The sequence below is a fragment of the Clarias gariepinus genome, chromosome 23 (assembly GCF_024256425.1).
Source record: "Clarias gariepinus isolate MV-2021 ecotype Netherlands chromosome 23, CGAR_prim_01v2, whole genome shotgun sequence".
Classification (NCBI taxonomy): Eukaryota; Metazoa; Chordata; class Actinopteri; order Siluriformes; family Clariidae; genus Clarias; species Clarias gariepinus.
Window position 1 is genome coordinate 7,841,714 of NC_071122.1, and position 22,670 is coordinate 7,864,383.

Below are 22,670 nucleotides of genomic sequence, written 5' to 3' on the forward strand. Positions count from 1 at the left end.
AGAACACCTGGGGTGGAGTCATGTTTCCAGTTCATCCCAGTGATGCTTAAGGAAGTCAGGGCTTTGTGCGGGACACTTTGTTCTTCCACTCAGAGCTTGTCCTCATGCATCTTACTTTGAGCACTGGAACATTGTCATGCTGGAATAGGTTCGGGCTTCTTAATTCAAGTTCAAGTGAAGAGAAATCTCCATGCTTCAGCAAACAAAAACATGCGATATGGAGACTTGCGGGAAGAGTTTTAAAGAAGAATCACATATAACTGTGATTTTGAGATGTAGCCAACTTTTGGCTGTATTGAACAATGAACATACAGGAAGATCCTTGGGGGGGGGGGGGGGTAAACTTATGTTCAAATGTGCTGTCTCACATGCAGTATGAGTAGGCTAATTTCATGCATAATTAATTTTAATGTGGCATTAGTTGTGGAATCCATCCATCTTTCTAGGAGCCTCAGTAGTCCAACAGGGGAACGTGGAGGCCAATGGTGAGTACCATTTCATTTGTTCCCATATTATGCAAACAGACCCAGAGTTGGAAATGGAATAGACTATATATTATAGTGTGTATATATATATATATATAATGTAGTTGTGGGATCCCTATATGGCTATGCTGGGGGGGAAGAGAGAGAAAGAGAGATAGAGTGAGAGAGAAAGAGGGAGAGATCGAGTGCGAGTGAGAAAGAGAGAGAGAGCGCGCGCAGTGACTCATGAGCGCAGATTCTCATCCGAATTTATTTTTTAATCCCAGCCGCTTGCGACCGGGAGGGAGCTGTTTCTCTTCTCTCCATCATCTCTTCGGTTTATTCCCCACTCACCGTTCCTCATTCGCGTCTTATTTGAACTTCACGTTCCTGCTTCCTCTTCTTCTCCACCCCCCCACCCACCTCCCGGTTTAAGTTGGAGCGCGTGATGAGCGCTTGGGTTGCAGCCGTAGCCGCCCGCGCGCCTCTGGATCGGTGCAACGGAGCACGCGGACAGCAGCGGAGCCGGGCCGTGATGTGAAACGCCAATGGAGTTAGGGATTTATGACAGAACATGGGGAAGATGAGCGTCCTGTCGCTGTGTTTCCTCTTGTGCGCCGATCTACTGGATTTAGCCTTCGGTGAGTGACGGACGTCCGTGTGTGTGTGTGTGTGTGTGCGCGCGCGCGCACACACACACACGGATGGGCGCGTGCATGCATGTGTGTGTGTGCATGTCTGGATTGTATGTGTGATGTACCTGAAACAACGTAGCCAAGTCAAGAAACCAAAACCTCCAACATTTGTATTTGTATTTTTTGAATGGATGCATACGATGTTACTAGAAAGCATGCGCCGTTCATGCAGCGTTATTAACCATCTATGACGTCTCATAGTGCGTGGATTCAACTTTTACGCATTTTGAATCCCTAGCTATGCAGCAAGATTAGTATTCGTCGGAACGCGCCGTTTTTTTTTTTTTTTTTGGCGTTTGGTTTGTCATGTTTGTTGTCGAATTTCGTGTCATTGCTAGTGTGCTAGAAGAGATTTAAGAGAAACAGCTCTGAAAAGTGAAGCCACGGTGCTTGTAGATGTTCGTATTTCCCCCTAACAATTGCTTTATTTGTTGCGTTTTGCGTGGTGCGTCTGGAGGATATGCGAGACTTTTACGCGCTGGCACTCAGACACTACGACGCATAAGAATAAAACGGCATTCAGAGTAGACTTTACTGACAGCTTCATTAAGGACTGAGCGATCTACACTTTTTCCAAATCTGTTTTTTTTTTCCTAACAGTAAAATGTGAATCGGACCTTGCGGAGTTTGTTCGTGCCGTCGGCGCTGTTTTAACGACCGCATGCCATCTCCAATAACCGCGAATCCAAAATATATATCCTGCTTGTATTTACAACACACACAACCCCAGGGACAAGCACACCACACTGCAGTACATTCATATCAGTCCACATTTCTTTCTTTTGTCACTAAGACACCCCCCCCCCCCTTCTTGTGAACTTCCGTGCGTAATTCACAAATTACGCATCGAATTGAAAAAAAAAAAAGGCGAAAACCCATTTACTTTCTAAAATCAAAACGGAACTCACGAGTGGGAAAAAAAGGGTCCTGTACATACACCCCTGGCAGGCTTACTCAAGAGAAATAATATCCAAAAAAGACACTAGGAGGCATCAAAGCAGGAGGAGGAACTGTTGCCTGTCTTTAATCGATTTCTGAGCTAAATTAAAACGTTTATGTATATACAATAATGTCTGTATGTGTGTGTAAACTCATGTCTCTGTGAAATGTAGGACTGTCACCTGCATCTCTTCCTTTGTGCATTCATTCATTCATCCTCAGTAGGCTGGATTTGTACAGACAAATGCTTGGATTTCCAGGAAGACTGGGCACGAGGCGGGGAATTTGATCCACACAGAGCACCATGTGCACACATTTACACACTCATTCACACCTTTAGCATAGCCAATTCACCTATCAGCAGGTAATTGGGTAGTGGGAGGAAAACAGAGAATCTGGCAGAGAAGCCACTTTTTTTCTGCTTTCACTTTCTGTAAGCTTGAACTTGTCTTATTCTGCTGGCAGTATATGATTTTGTCTCTTTCCAGAATTAAGGGCTTGGAATTACTGAAATGATTCACCTATTTAATGAGTTTAAAGAAACGTTCCAGAGCTTGAAATGAGTAAAAAATAGAATTAGATGTAATTAAGTAGAATTAGTCCAGAATTTGCTGATATTTGTTTTACTGTCATCTTATAATAGGACTATATTTGAATTTGACTATATTTGACACTTGTTAAGATACCCCTATATATATCTATAGATATATATTTGGGGTGCATGTGGGGTTCGAGACATACAGTAGGGTTTTCACTCATGTAAAGTCACTGACCTTACTCACTGGCATGCTTTGAACAGCAAAGTAATGAATTATGGAAAAATTATGGAGTTTGTAAAATAATACCGTCATAATGCTAGAATCCTAAGAGATTAGCTCTTATCACAAATTTAGGTTTCTACTGTATATGTGCGCATCTAAGCATTACTCTGACCTGAAATTTGCTGTCCCTAGGTTAAATTATTATGTTACTGTGACAATAAAAAATAAAAAAATGTCCTTAAGGTGCTTCTGCAAGGCCTCAGCCATCTAGCATTTTTTAAAATGTTCTCTTTTTAATAGAGGAAATAAAGAAATGAGCTCATCGTCAGTTCTTTGAAAGATGCTCCTGCACTCAGAAATTTCACATTTTAAGCAAGTAGAGATTTTTCCTTATAATAAGAAACATTATAAGCCAAGTGGTTGATTATTTGATGTGGTGATAATGGAAGCTCTCTATTAATATTATTGTATAATGCTTGGGTGTGTCAGCGTACTGTCATTCACACAGTTAGCATACAAGAGGCAATAATTCAGCTGGACTGTGTTTGAAGATTGAGAGATGCATTAGAGGCGGCATAGTAGTGTAGTGATCAGCACTGTGGTATTTACATTTACATTTAGGCATTTGGCAGACGCTCTTATCCAGAGCGACTTACAAAAAGTGCTTTAATGTTTACAACATTGGATACATACTTACACTGGGTTAACTAGGTTAATAACTAAGTACCATTAGTCCAACACATCTGAAGAGGGTTTTTTTTTTTTTTTGGTATCCTGCTCCTATGGTTCTACCTGTTGTCTTAGTTTTCAGAGATGTTTTCCACATGCTTGGTGGGTTTCCTCTGGGTAATCCGGGCTCCTCCCACAGTTTAAAGACATGCAGATAGACTAATTGGCATTTCAAAAAAAAAAAAAAATGTTAGAAAGTGTGTGCTTGCTTGAACTCTGCAATGAATTAGCACCCCATCCAGGGTGTACCCAACCTAGTGCCAAGAGTCCACTGGGAAAGTCTCTAGGCCGCCCGCATCCCTGTACAGGATTGTACAAATGATTGCGTGTGTGAGATGCGTTGGTAGGCTGTGAGTGTTTTTGTTGTCTACTGTAGATCTCTCATTAGACCATACAGTAGAACTTCACTAATAATTTGTGAAACTGCGTTTGTCTCTGTGCAAAACTCCTAATGTGCGGCCATTAGATTTATTCGGGGTCTGACTCATATGACTGGCAGCAATTTGCCAGTAATGTACTGTAATGATGTGTACAGTTAGCTTAGCAGTTAGAGTGCCAGTCAGATTGCTGTCGAAAAAATCTTCAACATCACTGCAATCTTTGCAGGAAGTTGTTTAACACATCCGGTCTATAAATAAGCAAATAAGCAAGAAATAAAATAACAAAGCATGTTGTTATAGGAAAATACTCAACAGCGGCAATGACATGGTTATCATTATGCTATAAGACCACATCCAAAGTATTTCCACTTACCCAACATCAATGATTGCAAAGATTTACTTATTTATAAATAATCGCTATTGCTTTTCACCCATTTCTGGTTACATTTAATGCTTCAAATCAAGTTATCACTTACAGTACATCCCTCTTTTACCATAACCTCTTAGACTCTTACTGTAAATAGCACTGACACTGGAGACTCCTTTCAAGAATTCCCGTAGAAAATGACACCATATCTCTAGCTCACAGCAGATGCTTCTCATGTAAAGTGATTCCAACATCTTAGTGACTGCATATCACTTCTAGCACCCTGAAGGTTCTATGTGTCATACTCCAAGTATTCCATTAACCAAACCCGAATGAGACGAGGGCTGCTTGGCTTGGTCAAGTACACCTCAGTTCAAGCACTCATCATTACCACAAGAGCAGCATCGACATCACCACAAGTCGTAGTATCATTCATACACCTCAAGGTTATCTTGCCGTCCCTTTTAAAAGCTATAGTAAGTCACAAGCTTGTCATCTGTAATGGATGAAGCTTGCTGTTTTTTTTCTTGATCTCTGAAGTCCTAAATGGTTGATGCCAATATTAATAAAGTACTAGATTAAAACTGAAGTCAGTGTTGTGTTTTAAGCAATTGCGATCAGAAGAAGAAGTGAGAAATGTTTTATTTAGGCTTTTTTCTACCCATGTCTTGCAACCTGCTTACAAATAACTCATACCGTATGAGCTAGTTGACCAAATAGGATGTTACAAACTAATAGACAAAAGTCTAATAATTCATTTTGTTAATAGAAGAAAATATCCCCAAAATGTTCCTACATAAAGTACAGCGCAAAAATCTCAAGTCCTCATATTCGGTCTGATTTCATCATATTTAGCTTTTGAAGAGCCAGACTTTATTGCATTGTTTTAATGTGTGATTAAGGAATAGTTCTCCAAGGTTTCTGAACTTCTCATTTTCATGAATCATTCAAGCACAAAAAACATTTAACTAAACCAGTGATAAACAGGTTTAGATGATGACCGGCGATTAGTTTGCTGGTGATGCTGAATGCTGAGTGGTTGGAGCAGACGAGAGGGACAATGAGGTTTCTGCTGAGGTCGTTAAATAAACAAGCAATTTTTTAATAGTGGCTTTAGGCACTGTGCAGCCTGTCGCAGTAAAACATTTGTTCACATTTCTTTAATTTAAACTACATCTTTTATTTGAATATATTATTAGGAAATAAGGGGTGGATAAGGTCTTTTGCACAGTACTGAAATGTCATTGCATCATTTTGAAATAAAGGAAGAGCACTTACACACTTAGTAAAATCAACATTAACAGGCAAAAAGTTTTAAGATGTTTTATGATAAAATGACCTAAAAGTTGGACGTGCTTTTTAAGATGCTTTTCTGCTCAGCATGGTTATAAAGCATGGTTATGTTCATGTTAACATAGCTTTCCTGTCTGACCGTTCTCCTGACATTTTATCCTGCACTTTAAATTTCTGCTCACTGAACTTTTTCTTGTTCACACTATTTTGTTGTGTGTGTGTGTGTGTGTGTGTGTGTGTGTGTGTGTGTGTGTGTGTGTGTGTGTGTGTGTGAAAATCTCAAGAGATCAGCAGTTCCTGAAATACTCGAACCAGCCCGTCTGGCACAGACAGCCATGTGAATATTAACTAAAGCTCTTTATTTATTGTTCATCTGTCACATTATTTTTGTGTTTTGTTAATATCAAGAACATGCTGCTGGCTAAGTCATTTTATTAATGTCTTTTTCAGGTTTTATTTTTACCAATGCTGCTGCTAAGAGTCTGGCATGTATTCTGTTAACCACAAATCTGAAAGTCATAAGTGTCAGAATTATTTATTTTTTTCTTTTTAAACATAAGATTAGATTCTATAACTTTTTTTTCTCTATAACTTTTTTCATCATATTTTTTATATTTAACTCGTTTACATATTTGGTTATGCTCCTGTATCTTGCCCTATCTAGCACAAAAATAATAACTTTCTGCACCTTTTCTAAAAATTAATACAATATATTACATATATTTCCCTAGAGTTTCAATGTTTGCTGAAACTATGTAAATGAGATTTTTGCGATTTCTGCCCACTGATTTTTTTTTTCAGAAAACACTGTATATCATTTCTAAAGCAGCACACTGTTCAGTCTGTGTGCTTTTCTCCACCTCATGCTGTAATTCAATTTTGATATACAGCAGTAACTGAGGTATTACTGTATATCTGCAATACAACAGTTTGTATCGTGACTCGTGATTCTGCAGCTCTTACAGGGCGGTTCCAGCGTTATAGCGTGACAAAAAAAAAAAAAATGAAATCCAAAGACATTCCTAAATCCTATGGACAAACAAATAAATGAATCATAAAGTTCTTATCATAAATTTACATCCTGACAATATGCAGCATTTTATCAGAGTTATGAATGAGACGTTAAACAAACAAACTTTTATGACAGAGTATATGTTTTCTACAAATTCTTTGAATTTTAAAGACGACTGCAGACATTATCACACTTGTACCATGAAACGCGAGGTGTGGCGTTCTGCTTGGCGAGTCAAGTATCAGCACATTGATTCAAAAATCGATTTTTTATAATTTTTTTTTTTACATTTGTAATAGAGATGCACGGATCGACTGCTCGGTGACTGGAATTGGTTTTTCAGTTTGATTGTCCATGACCGATCTGCGTCGGATATAACCGATTCTATGCTAAGTGCATGGGCTTCTGAGTGGAGCAACAGAAATGCATTTTTATGGCATTACAATGTCGAGCGTGTTAAAAAGCCTCTTTTCTCCAAACCCTGTGAGCAAATTGGTCTCCAAACCCACTCATTACACACGCACTTACACCAGCCTCAAACACAGCGAACGGAAATTAGTCTCGAAACTCGCCACGCTTGCCTGCGTTCTTGCAACTGCTCAACCCTCACGCTTATTGTCAAGTTGAGTTTGGAGGCATTTGAGGAGGTAACACATTGGCAAATTAGTATTGGTAATATAACACATTGGCATCTCATGTGGTAGGAGTAAATTATTATTTATGTTTGTTTAGAAATAGCAATTATGTTGGATAATAGACATATGTGCTGATTTTTTTTTTTGTCTAATTAAATTTTAGGTTAAATGTTAAACTCTTTTATTTCTTATATTTATGGTCTAACTGCTGGCCTTGATTTTAAAGTATTATAAGGAATGGGCTATATTTGCTTACTTTCAATTTAGTTATGAAGCTGTTAAATTTAGCAAAGTTTAAAAAAAAAAACTAAATTTTTAAAAAAGTTTTAGTCATAAAATTGTAACAAAATCAGAAAAAAAGAATTTGAATATTTATAAAATTGTAATACTTACAGAACCAATCAAATCAGAACCTAAGTATCGTGATATAATCATATTGGGAGCTCCTTGATCATTCCTATCACTAATTAGTATGATTTGGTAAGAACCCTATAAAATTTGTCTACTTTTTCTTCCAATGATAAAGTTGACTTTTTGCATTGAATTGCCCTACAGGCATTTCTAAAAATGAGATTACTGCATAAGTGCTGCAGTATGATGACTAACATTATCACATGACTAAGTGATATTATCCAAAAAGAGAAACTTCTGTCACACTCTTGACATCATTTGTCTAATGGATAAAAGGTTGTGTGGGTTGCATGCTAACAACGTGGCATTTAGCCTGGCACTAAGCAGATGCCTTATCTGTGAATGTTGGGGTATGTAAGGCTATTGTTGGTACACAGCAGGGCAAAATTCCCATCGTATTATTGTACCTTGGGGTTCGGGGCATGAGGATGGCATCCTTGTTTTTCTTGAAGATTTGTTATATAACTGTAAGATGGAGCTGTTAGGTAAGATTTTAATAATTTATCATATTGCTCTTGAATACAAATTTTTTACTAGTTTTTTATTCTCCTTGTTTACTAATAACAGCATCTCCAAATTCAATGCGATTATCGATAAGATTAATTTGTCCTTGATATGATGAATTACTCATCTATGGAAGGAGTCTCCAATGCCCAGCTCTCTGTAGCAGTCAGAGCTAAACATTTTCTGGCACATAAAGATCTTCAGAATGAACAGCGAGTTACTTGTGCAACTAGACATTTGGCGTGCTTCTTCAGGTTGAAATGATGTGTTTGCTGACATTTCAACCATTCATCCTCCATGAGTGCTTTATCCCTGTCAGGGTCATGGCTTTTGTCATGGCTTTCCCAGGACCACTTGTGATGATAGAGGAATGGACCCATGATGGAATGCCAGTCTGTCTTTAGTCCAGGTGTTCACACTTATTCAAAGTTAGCGTTGTTTTTTTGTTTGTTTTTTTGTTTGTTTGTTTGTTTGTATGTGGAAGAAATCTGGAGTACCTGGAGAAAACCTACATCACGATAATTCCTGTAAACTTCATTCCAGGGCTTCTGGATGTTTAAGGCAACACGTCTTAACAAAATCCTATGCAGTAATAGAGTCGAGTCTGAGCTCAAGTGTTTTAATGACTGATTCAGCCTGCCTGTGATCTTGCGATTTTTTTTTTTTTTAACAAGCATGAACCATTATTATTTCCAATATTGATTTATGACACCAATTCCCTATGTCTCTCAGCCAGCCGGGGAAACAGGCTGTCTTACGAGTGAGTCATTGTGCCCCATGTGGATTCCCCCATTTCCCACTGTTGAGAGAGTTTCTCCTCAGCAGATCCATCATGATCAGGCCCGCTGACTGCTCCAGAGACAGGTGTTGGCAATTCTAGCTCTAGACGCCGATAATCACTCACTGACCTTAGCTCTCCCTCCTGAGTCATACCACAGAGAGAGAGGGAGAGAAAGAGAGAGAATAGGGGTGACCTTCCTGAGGATCTGTCACTAGCAAACTAAATTAGAACGCTACTGTGGATTTGGATTTTGGATTGAGATTTACACCCAAACTGTAAAAAGGGCTAAATAAATAATAGTTTATTTATCATATCTGATATAAACCAATGAGATATGTCTCATTGGTTTAGTCAAAATAATACACTTTTTAGCCTTAACATTAAAATCATTAATGACACCTGGCCCCTTGGGGTTTGCCTCCTCAGGGCCTATAGGGGATGTGCTTATTGTCTCGCACCAGGACATTGCCAGCTGATCTGATAGGTGCTTTGGGTTGCGGGGTAGGGCCTCTGTGAATGAACTTTTTTATCAGGCACATCTCATGGGTGCTCAATCGGCTTGGGGTCTGGGCAGTTTGGAGACCGGGTCTGTGGCCTTGGGCTCTTTGCCTACTGGGTTCTGTGTGCAGCAGGCTGTGGTACACTGAGTGTGCTGGTGCCTTTCTGTCATAACCAGCACTGATTTTGCCTTGGCCAATCAGTTTTTGCCTTGGATCATTTGCCTGTGATCCTGTCACCAGTTTATTGGTATATAATTGAAAATCAATGTTAATGTGCTAATGCTATGTAATATTTAGTGTTATGGTTGATCTGATATATGTACATCGGTCATATCTTCTTTCCTAATTTACAGACATGAATTTGAGAGGGAATTTTTGTTCTAATCTTGCCCTATCACTGGAAAATATTTTTTTAAATACCATTTATCTGCCATAGCATAGGTGAGGATACAAGGAGCAGAGGTAAAAAAGGACTTGAAGCACTTAGGGTCAACGGTCTAGAGCTCGGAGAGTGTGCAAAGGAGGTGAAGAGGCGGGTACAGGCAGGTTGGAATGGGTGGAGAAAAGTTTCAGGTGTGTTGTGCGATAAAAGCGTATCAGCGAGAATAAAAGGAAAGGTGTACAGGACAGTGGTGAGACCGGCGATGCTCTACGGTTTAGAGACAGTGGCACTGAAGAAAAGACTGGAGGCAGAGCTGAAGATGTTGAGGTTCTCCTTGGGAGTGACAAGGATGGATAGGATCAAGAATGAGTTCATCAGAGGAACAACCAATGTTAGATGTTTTGAGATAAAGTCAGAGAGGCCAGATTGAGGTGGTTTGGACTTGTTCAGAGGAGAGATGGTGAATATATCGATAGAAGGATGCTGAGGTTTGAACTGCCAGGCAGGAGGTCTAGAGGAAGACCAAAGAGGAGATTTATGGATGCAGTGAGAGAGGACATGAAGTTAGTTGGTGTGAGAGAAGAGGTTGCAGAGGATAGGATTAGATCGAGGCAGATGATTCGCTGTGGCGACCCTTTAAAGGGAACAGCCGAAAGACAAAGAAGAAGAACATTTATCTGCCGTAGCAATTTTATTCTATTTTTCTAGATATAACGAAACAAGGAGCCATTATATATATATTTTTTATATGATAAAATCATTATATTTACATTATGATATAATACTGATTTAGACAAACCTTCTATTTTAGGTGGACGTCCTCAACCATTTGAAGGACTCTCTTTATGATTCGCCGCTGTAATTTCTTTAATTGTTGAGTTGTACGCCCTATTTACCCAAGAAAAGGAAGCCCTCCTGAGGATAAAGATGCAGACAGTGTACATGCTCTGTCCTGCTTCTCATTTAAATCTCTTGGACTCGTCTGATTTACTGGGCTCAGTTGTAAATGAAGCATCAGGGACTTGGCCCTGGGAAGGTGACTCGAGCTCGAGGGTTCAGAGCTGGTCTTCATTGGAAGAATTGTGGCCTGTTAACTCCACAAATGAGGACAGATGCGGTGGGATCAGCGCATTTTTAAGCCGCTTTATCCCTAACGGAGAGAAGGCCGTTCCTGCTTGCATCATCGGGTAATATTAGTAATGAGTCTGAAGAGAGCTGTGCCTTGCATGTCAAAGTGTTTGACATGCGTTTAGGGGGAAAAAGCTATTTTTATAGCAATTTACAGCTATAAAAGTGGACTTTATGTGTAATGCCTTTGTGGGAGTTGTGCTTAAGACTCATAAGGTTGTTGCCTTGCTGAAAAATAGTGATGTTGTCAGCTGAATGTTTGTGTATGTGTGTGTGTGTGTATGTGTGGGAGGGAGACATTATGTCCTGCATTATCTTTTTGTCCTTTGAGCTATTGGCTTGCATACTGTCATCCAAGGGGAACGACAGCATTAGTATGTTATCGGCAAGCGCAGACGATGAAGCCAAGTCATAACATACGGTCAAGGACGACATGCCACTAAAAGGGACTGCAGACACGATTTATTCTTCTGCTGTTTTCATCGTTGTTGTGTATTGGCAATTGGGGCACTCATTAGAAATTGCACCAAGACACAGTGTTCTGGCAAGCCGTTACAACGTTTGATACGAATGGAAAATCACAAAAGAACATGAAGGATTTCTCATTCTTTACCGTGCTTGAGTAAAGGTGTTCCTTACTTTACTTACTCGGAGTATTTATGTATTTGGTATTTAGTGTACACTGATTCTCAATGATCGTAGGAATAATATCTGCTGTATCCAGTACAACAGATATTACACTGTAATATATATGCTTGTGAAAGGAAAGGAACTTCTATAAAGGACAATAAAGAGTAATCAAATCAACAGTCAATATTTGGAGTGAAAACGCATTGTTTAAATCAGGAGTTTTAGACAAAGTTTTTGTTTAGGTTTTTCTTTCCATCTGAAAACTAATGTATTGTACTATATTTCTTTCTTCACAGCCATGCATACATTCTCCTGTAATCTTATTTATTTATATTTTTTTAAGTTATATATGGAAATACTGAATGATTTTGTATAGAATTATGCAGGCATGAGAAACATGTATAACAAAATTGGTACAGCATATAATATGGTGTCTAGAAAGTTTAGATAAAACAGAAGTATATAGTAACTGGCATTAGGATGGTGTGTAAGTCCGCCGGAATTCATAATTGACCTGCATTGGTTTTGTACTTACATATTACTTACATATTGTGTAACCACTCTAATTCCCCAAATCTAAACAAACTAGTAGCCTGCGTTATCCTGCCCAGGCACGTACTAAGGAAAAGCACACTACAGCCTTTAGTACTGTCATCCTTTCACTCTAATATCATGTAACAAGAAACTTCATGACTGTCTAGAAAATCAAAGGTACAATGCCTACAATAGTGTTTTATTATTATCTATTTTCAAATCAAATGTCTAACCTAGCAGACCTCCATCATCCATCCATCACTGTGTCGCTCACGTTCTAGTCAATCCCTTAGCTCTTTTGTTATCATGAGTTCAGGTTGCAGGGAGCACGAACCACCCCGAGCACTCCAGACACTCAGCTTGTTATTACGGCTTTGAACGCCACGATTTTCTTAGATGAATCATCTCAGAAGAGCTTCTTGTTCACTGGTATTTCCCGCATGCTGTTTTCCCAGGCTGTGATTCAGAGTCTGTTGTTGATGAACGGCATCAGGTTACACATGTATGGAATAAAGCACAGTTGGGTGTCCTGTTAAGGAGAAACTTTATCTCAATTTTTTCACTGCAATTGATTTTTTTTTTTTTATCATGTAAATCATGCCACATTGTGCATCATATGCATTTATGGCTATAGTTAATGATGTGGAATGTATGTGAAAGACACTGATATTTCCTTATACTGAAATGCATTATAGATGGTTATTTTTATCCCTGTTTATTTCTCAGGTAAAGTTAAGATTTTTTATAAAAGTCATCACATTATCAAATACACTTACCCATTCATCATCTATACTGCTTTATCTTGTATTCAGGGTCACGGGGGGCCTGGAGCCTATCCTAGGAGGCTTGGGGCATGAGGACAGGGTGCCAATCCATTGCAGGACACACACTCACACTACAGGCAATCTGGGAACCAATTAGCCTAATCTGCATGTCTTTGGACTGTGGGAGGAAACCGGAGTACCCGGAGGAAACCCACCAAGCACAGGGAGAACATGCAAACTCCATGCACACAGAAACGGGAATCGAGCCTGACCGGTAATTAAACCCGGAAGCTGGAGGTGCAAGGCGACAGTGCTATTCACTATACCATCGTGCCGCCATCATTAAATACACACTTTAAAAATTTCACCGATTAGCCATAACTTTAAACTCATTAGTATTTTAACCACCTAGGTTTTGGGTTCCCCTCGTTCTACCAGGCTGGTGCTTGCCCCTTAGCTCTGCAGGCCTCTTTGGGAGTGCTATGGTCTCTGGCAAGAGGACCTCAGCAGCGTATCTTATGGATGCCGTGGGTTGTGAATCGAAGTGGTTTGTCTGGTACATCCGATAAATGCTTGATTTAAATGGAATCTATGGAGTTTGGAGACCGGGACACTCTGTGTGTGTTCTTTGCCTGCTGGGTCCCGTGGGTGGCAGGCTGGATTGTACTGGTTGTTCTTGTGCCAGCCTGATTGACCTGGCCAGCATTGATCTTGTTTGGTGATTGGTGCTGCATTGGTTTTTCTGTCAGAGTGGACTTGACAGGCTGGCCTTTTGTCAGCATGGGCATGGATGAGGCTTGGGTACCCATGATCAGGTCACCAGTTTAGGGTATCTTCCCACCCTAGATATACGTACATCTGTCTTTTCTGGCATGTAACTGATAATGTTACAGTGTAAAGTTTATGTGGTGTTAATATTCTCTACATCTCTACATGTGAAGCCACCACTGTACAAATCCCTGAGAAATAACTGTAACTGCTATAAGAACAAACACTTTAGTGGAAATATATGATTTGAATGACATCCACTACTATTATCAGAGAGAAGATGCATCAACACCTTTTGATCACGCAGAATCCAGTGACTTATCAGTTAGCATGAACTTACAGGGAAATCTAACATTTATGCTTTAACAATAAAGCCCAAACAGTCCTTATTTTTGTTTTTCTCTAAATCTGGTTCGACTCATTACGACATTCCTTCTCCACACAATTGAACTCGTCACATATTTGTGTGTAATGTGACAGATTCTGCACGTTATGGAGTCTCTGAAACGAGCAGGACGTCTCCCCTTCTGTATGACGAACAGAATGTTTACGCCAAAACAGACGCTCAGAAAGATGCATGGATGTGTTTTTTTTTGAAAATAACAGACTATCAATATGCTGATGACACTCCGTGTGTTTGTGTATGCTTGTGCGCTTGTGTGTTATCACGTTCCGGCACATGGCGTGTGATTTTTTTATTTTTTTATTTTTTTTATCTCAGTGAAAATAGCAAGATTGTTGGGTGACAACACAGTGAGATTTCTTTAGGCACAGAATAAATGTGAAGTATCTGACTAAACTAACCAATAAACTACCTGTAGGTATTTATAGTTTGTCTCGTGTGTGTGTGTGTGTGTTTTAAATGAAAAATTGTCATTTACAGACTAACCAGTTAAACAAAAATGAAATGATGTGCTAATTTATGCGATAATGACTTGTTTAATTTACATGTTTAAATATTCATATAAATTATTATTGCTAGTTAAATGTTACTTAAGCAAAAAATATCTTGCTCTATTGGTAGATCATATCTTGCTCTAATTGCTTCTTTTAAGAAAAATGTTTTAAAAACTAGCAAAATTGCCTGCCGATAGAATAAGCCATTAAGAATGGCAATAGAATGCTTGCATTTTAAGTAACATTTGACAAGAAATAAGATGATTAATCTTATATTTGACTATATACAAGAATATTTCACGTGCTAAGATGTAATTTTTTTGCTGTGTTTAATATATGACACTAATGTGAAAACAGCAATATAAATTTTCCTGGCTTTTGCAGACAGTAAGACAGAACAGGATTAGGGCCAAAAAACCAAAAACATTTAAAATTGCATGTGAAAATGTCTTGTTCTGTTGTCAGAGGATTTTGCTACATTTTGCTGAAGAAAACATTTTCGCTTGCAATTTTAGTAAAAGCTAAGATGTCATTCATTGCAGTGTTCTGATTTTGTTTTTCAGAATTTAGACTAAAAATTCTGCAAAAATGTCAGAACTCTAGTACATTTTTAAAGGTGGCCCTAATCCACTTCCATACTGAGGAAACTGGTCCATAGATCTTTGATTTATTTTTCTAAAGTATTGTGATCTATTACTACAATAGTGTTGACAATTACTTAATAAAAAATACAAAGTTATTCCAATAGAATTAATTTTTTTTTTATGGAAAAACCGTCTCAAAAACAACAAATAAAATTTGTAGAGGTATACACACAAACAAAAAAAATCTTAGTAGACTTGAGTAGACATGATGCATGTTTTAGTAGAGGTACATTAAATAATTAAATATAGAACATGGTTTTTAAAACATTTACACATGGAGTGTGAATCATATATAAAAATGCATAACTTTTTCAGCAGTTAGACGGTTGTGACAGCCGACACAGTGAGCGGACTTCTTTATCTTGGTTTTACAAAGGAGAAAACAGACGGTCAAACAGAAACATGGCCACTGTTTTCTCTAAGATTAAAGTATTGGCACCCGTGGCTTTGTTCGGGCTGCAGGTAAACAAATACGCCGTTCCTCATGATCAATAGTTTGCTCTGTAAGGTACATGATCGGTGTGCCACCAATACAGTACCGTGTAAAAGTCTCGCGCTGATGCTTATTTCTTCATATTAAATTTAATCATTCAGTTAAATGATGGTGATTTAAGGAAAGAAAATGGAATAGATGTTTCACTGACAGGCTGCAAAGGTACAGTACAATTAAAACAATGGTTGTTTTATGTAATAACCTCAACAACCTCATTTCCCCACTTATCCAAACACTCAGCATTCAGCATCAGCAGTAGACTAATCACCGGCCTGATCATCTGTCATCATCTGTACCTGTTTCTCACTGGTTCAAGGCTTAAGTTAGATGGGTTTTTATGCTTGAACAATTTATAGGTCACAAACAAAAACCATTTCTCTGAAACAGTACAGGATCAAGACTACATAAAAAATGTGAAAATATGAACTATAAAGCCAAATATGAAGAATTAATGGGGGGGGGGGGGGGGGGAGGTTGTCACAGGTAATTTTATATTAGCAAATTAAATGTTGCTGTAAATAATAACAATAATAGTAGTAACAATGATAATAATGATAATAATAATTGCCTATGTAATCTTAAAATCGATTAAATACATTTATTAAACAAAATCTATTCCTTTTCACACTCATCCCTTTAAATAACAGCTGTTTTGCTGTTTGGTGTTTGATCTTGCTCTTATAAGCATGAGTGGTTTGTTACAGTTTTCTGCTTTTGGCTCAGTTCTGTATAGTTTATGAGTTTGCCCTTGTGTAGTGTACTCTATTTGAGATTGTTTCATTCTCTGGATTGTCTGCTTTGATATTTTAATAACCCTGCATTTGCATCTGAAACATGTGCGACCTTCTGAAAGTGAAACTGAATGTAATTAAACATTTAAACGAATACAAATAATATTCTAGTCTATTTTTATCATTTGTACACACTGCCTTTTTTGTACTAATGTATTTGGGTGCTGTAGCACCTAGAGTTTAGCTCTAAGATAAAGGCCGTTCATACAGTACGTGATTGAAAGAACCCCAATGTTGCTGCCAATTGGCGGTACAACATATTATATTCACCACAATTTGTGGTATCTCTGGCTTATGGCTTACATCATCCTTAGGTTCCAGGTTTGATTCCTGCTAAATTGCCTGTTGTGTGTATGTGAGTGTGCCCTGCGATGGATTGGCACCCTGTCCAGGGTGTACCCTGCTTTATGCCCTTAGTCTCCTGGGATAGACTTGTGATCCCAAACTCCCCCATGCTCAATAGATTTGCCCTAGTAACACATGGCAATGCTGTTTCATAAAATAACCCGGGTTTGTTAGCCATGACTTTTTTGGATGCAGTGTCTTGTCTTGTGTCTAAGCATTCTAGCATCCCTGCGCAAACATCTTTAGTCTTTGCACCCTCTCAACCTCACAATCACCACCCCATACATCATCACTGATATGGCATCTGGACGACACACGTTCGTTTGTTTGCTTGGGTTGATACTTATCTGGTAAGTACCTGTGACTCAAAGGGCCCTCAGTGACTCTAATTTAACAGGAGAGCCTTGACAGGATTATCTGCGTAATAAATTATCCCGAGCTGAGGAGTCAGCGCTGTCCAGAGCTTTTAAAGCAGAATTGTGAAAACACTTCCTTTTGGCAATAAATAAAGCTTACTTCTTAAATAGCGTCGCTTGACACAATATAAGGTTCGACTGCCCCGTGTCCTTTTTCACTAATCCAAACTGCAAACTTCTTGTCCAGAAAAAAGTCAAAAGAATATACATTTACAATTTAGGAGTTAGCACCTAGGGATACTGGATACCATCCAAGAGTACAAGTGGTCATGTGTTTACTTTTTCAGAGACACAAATTTTGGGAATTGGCCCTATGGGAGTACAAAAAGCCAAAAAATTAAGTTTTATAACCCAACCACCTGGACTTTATGTAAATAAGCCTCCATCTTTAGAAGAGCAATGGTATAAATTTTTTCAAGCTTCTACCAAAATGATGATACAGGGCATGAAAAATAAGGACAATTACCCAGATGCTCATCTATTTCCTATATAAACTCATTACGAAATAAATGCTTTACTGCAGATATTAATACTATACAAAGTGACACTTTACTGTGGCTGTAGCTTAATATCTTATTATTTCGGCTGCAAGGGGTCGGCACAGGGCACAAGGTTGGCACAGGTTTTACCCTTCCTGACGCAACCCTGTCATGTCATCCAGGCTTGGGAACGGCACTGTATCCAGTGGCTGTGGTTTGGCCACTGGCTGGGAATCGAACCTGGAGTTTTCACATAGCAGGCAAAACACCTACCACTAAGCCACCAGAGTCCTGTTTCCCTAGTGTTTGGATACCATAAATAAAATAATTTTTTTTTTAAAGTATGCCAGACCCATGAACTGGCTGCATCAAGTCTGAAACCCTGGCCTACCAGAAACATCTTCACCTACACCTACACATGTGAATGAGGCTTCGAGTGAGATCAGGACTATGGGGGCGTGTGGACGTGACACGGAGCCAAGTTCCAGAGTGGTGTTGGTAAATGATTAGGTGGACTTCAAACCACCTCATCCTGCATCATCATTCATGGATGTACATCCTTCTTTAAAAACATTTGCACCATTCAAATGTTTTAATGCGGCTAGAACTCTGATCATGACAAATGTCTTCATTTATTAGAGATACAGTATCATCACAAGTCCCAGTTTGACTTAAATGTCCCTTGTAATTATGCCACAACAGAGTGGGGGGTCTCGGCAGCATAGCCTTTTACGCTGTAGTGTTACTTAAGAAATTTTTTTCAGGTTCATGGCAAGTTTAGGTCATGAACTTTTGAAGGCTCTAACGGATTGAGAGGAAAACCGGATTGTTCAGGCTCAGAGAGACCAATTTCTTACACCATTCTCGCTTTATTTCGCTTTTTAGATGGCCTAATTTGTTAGAAGTTAAAAAGTCAGAAGAACAGTAAATCCCTCTCAACCTGTTTAGTTTAGACATTGGGTTTGAATCCAAACATGTCACATCCAAAAGTCTCATCTGGGAATACAAGTAACGTGGAGTAAGTAATACTAAACATAAAAAAAAAAAAAGAAAAGAAAAAGAAAAGAGAATTCCGGCTACAATACAGAATCCTTTTTATGCATAAATTCATAATGCAGTGTAGTATGATGGCTCTTGTCTATTGCTTTGCTGTAGTGAAGTGGTTAGTAGGTAGTTAAGCAGTTAAAGTGGTGCATCCATCATTCTCTCGAGAGGATTAAGTATTGATTGTTATCTTTTATTGTATTGAGGGTTAATTCGAAGGTCATAGTGTAGAGCTTCACCATGATGTTTAATGAAGTTCTTTGCTGATTCCAGTCTTATGCACTTCTATACTTATATATTATTCATGCATGTTTTTAATGATATCATCAAAGCATAATATAGTATATAATTTACCTATTTCAGCATAAAAACTAGAGTAAATTTAAAATATGGGTTTGATTTGAAATAAACACAATGTGTGGGGGGTTAACTTCAACATATAAAGAAAATATTTTAGTTTAACCATTCTGACCTGCTTTGCTGCTTTGATTATATTTAAATGATTATTTTCTCCCATCTACACTGTCTACATCCTTGTACGATCCTCATGTAAGGACTGTTAAAACTTTTTTAAAGACATGAAGTCCATAGTTATTATGTGCGAATAGACAGAAACACTTACTCAGTTTTTTGCTATACCACTTATCCTGTACAAGGTCACTGGGTGACATTCTATTAAAGGGCACTGGCACACACACACACGCAGGAGCCTCAGTTGTCCCCATTCAGGACTTGTGTCTTAGGAACTTAAGCAGCATTTTGCCCTGTTATGACCCCTTATTTGAGAATGTAATTAATTTACATTCAAATAGCCCATGATATTGATGTAAAGTGGAAGGAACAAGCTTGGCATCAGTTTTCTGATGTAATTCTTCCACCACCATGCTTCACTTGCCGTTGGCGTTATTAGGATAGTGAGCAGTGTGACAAGGCAATAAAGTTTTATCCATTTTTTTCATCTAGATTTCAGTGAAGGCTTTTCTTTTTAATTAATTTTAAAATTAATTAATTTAAAATATGTTAATAATGGTAATACTTAATATTAATAATTGAGGTTAATCACCGCATTGAGTCCAAAATAGTTTTTTTATGTTTGCATTGAAATGTTGCATGGGGAAAATGTTGCTATTCCTCTGTAATCCAAACTATTAATTTCATGCTTTAGGAGCAAAATATTTGCTTTACAAAATCTAAAAACATAAATAAAAAGCATTATAAAATCAGGATACTAACAATCACAATACAAATCGAATCAGCATCAAGGAATCCTGATCATATTGTATCTGGTTATTTCCATCTCTAAATAATATAAATCTAAAATGATGATTTTTAGTCAAATATTTAATTAGCACCTAAAAAAACTTGAAAATATTTAAGTGTCAGTTTCTAACATTTATTAATTAATTACACAGTTAATCAATGAATTATACCTAAAATTATATATTTAATAAAATATTTATATATGTAATTATTTCACATTCCACCCACCTTAGATTTAGACCAGCTGCAACATTAATTGTTCAGTTTTTAAAATTGTAAAAGTTAAAATAGTTTTTGTTGCTGTTGTTTGTACTTATTAAAAAAAAAGTTTTTTTTTTCATAATTGGCAAACAATTATCACTATATTCTTTAATGAAAAGCCGTGGCCAAAACACCATTTTTCTAATTAAAAAAAAATAAAATAAAGACTTGTTTACAAAATACAATATTCCAGTCTAAAAAATTTTTTTATCACACTGCTGTTATGGGAGAAAATTATAGCTGCTTCATTTTTTACTCACTTACTTGTCGTCTATACCGCTTTATCCTGTATACAGGGTCTCGGGGGCCTGGAGCCTATCCCAGGAGAACTCAGACATCCTGGACAGGTGCCAATCCATCACAGGGCACACACACTCACACACTCATTTACACACTATGGCCAAATTGGACACGCCAGTTAACCTAATCTGCATGTCTTTGGACTGTGGGAGGTAACCGGAGTACCCGAAGGAAACCCCCCAAGCACAGGAAGACGGGAATTGAACCCATACCCTGTCGACAGTGCCAACCACACACTGTGCTGCCCCGTAAGTCTTTATCAATATAATAATTATAATTATAATTATAATAATAATAGGCTGAAGAATAAAATTGGGCAAATTTAGTCAGTATAAAAAGGTTTTTAAACACCTTTGCTTTGTTACCACAGATCACATTAAAACGGGGTGAAGGACTTGTTTTTTTTATAACTTTAGGACTGTGTTTGTTTATAAATCTTATATTGACTTTTTGAACACCTGAACTGACAGCTACTGTATATAACAAAAGCTTTAAAAAGTTTTGAGAAAAAAAAAAACTGTGAAGAGGTTTGTGCGTGGGTGGATGGACTGCATAACCTCCTCCTACTCCCACTCCACTCTGATGTGATTCACAGAGGATGCCAGTTTTGATCATTCTTGCTGTTTTTTTATTTATGTTTTTAAACAAGACTGGAAATACTTTTAAAACTGCTGGGTATCAAATCCAGCTTTGGATTGTCTTACTTTGTTTCCAACTTATATACAAAGCCTGTATCGAAAGTAATGCAAAGTGGACATAACGTTTTTGTTAACTGAGACAGGAAATTTAGATGTTTGTAGAGTAACTTCTTCTTTTGTACAAAGGTACAGTACTACTCAACGTAGTCTCAGTCACAAGCCAAGCATTTGTGTCTTCCAAGCAAGTAGTTTGTCTTCATTGTTGGTTTCCCCTTCTTTAAGCTGTTTCATCCATCTGTACACATTGTTCTTCTCAGATCGTTTGGCGCAGAGCGTCACGTGATCACAACTGAGCCAATGGTTTTTCTCTCTCTTGCGCTGCGGAATTGTGGGTAATCGTCTCCCCTGCTGAGTTTTAGTGCGCGTCTCTTACTGGTATAATCAACATCCGTGCACGCGTGTACTGTTTACTATAACATTCTGACTATGTGTGTGTGCATAAAACATATTTTATTTTCTGTTTGTAAACGCGTATGTACAGTGCGCGAGTACTGTCTCTTATAACACACGTGTGTGCGCACGTGTAAAGCGAAAGAAAGTCTCATTTTCTCCCTTCCTGTCGTTATATGTGTGCGCAAGCATAATTTGACACCATACCCCACAATCTCGTCTTTTCTACTTTTTTTAAAGGTGAAGTGCAGGTTAATTTGTTTTATTTTTACTTTTTATTTTGTATTCATTATTTTTATGCATTAATTTTTTTCAAACAAATAATTTGAGTTCCCATTATATCTTATGGGAAAATTTGGTTTATGAGTGTTTTGGAATACGAGCCCACTCCCAGAATAAATTACGCTTGTAATCCAAGGTTCAACTGTACCAGTAAACTGGTGAAAGGATGATGGGCACAGAGCCTGTCAGGTCTGATCCCACAGAAAAGCCAATGCAGCGCAGATTGCTGAAAAAGTTGAATCTCCCCAGATCCCAATTTGATTAAAAATTTATGGGATGCCGCAGTCTAATCCATAGAGGGCCCATCTTGCAAACTTCAGCCTCCAAATGAACCACTGCTAACATCCTGGTTCCAGAAACCATAGCACATCCCCAGAGGTTTTGTGGAATCATGCCCCAAGGGGCCAGAGCTGCTCAGGTGGCACAACGAGATCCTACCCAATACTGGGCATAATACGTCATGTAATATTATTGCCAAACTGTGTATTTTAAATCATGTACAACTGCACTTTTAAATTCAATTTAAAGGGAAGCCATTTCCCATGAATAAAAGCGCTCCTTTCCTGTTCCCTCCCTTCTGCCACAGCTGGACCGCACTCACAGCAAGCGAGAATAAATGTTGGCATGGATGGGTCTTTAAATTGCGCTAATCACTGGCCTACGGCACTGTGCCCCATTTAACAGTTCCATCAA

The 22,670-nt window shown here is 38.2% G+C and overlaps 1 protein-coding gene across 1 annotated transcript in view; it reads left to right on the forward strand.

The window, feature by feature from the left end:
- The first annotated feature begins 763 nt into the window (after positions 1-763).
- igsf21a (immunoglobin superfamily, member 21a) overlaps positions 764-22,670 on the forward strand; it is a 311,873-nt gene continuing 289,966 nt past the window's right edge. Inside the window, exon 1 of the mRNA XM_053483621.1 lies at positions 764-1,105. Within this exon, the coding sequence (XP_053339596.1) occupies positions 1,039-1,105 (67 nt within the window). The 5' untranslated portion in view covers positions 764-1,038. The remainder of the gene's footprint in view (positions 1,106-22,670) is intronic.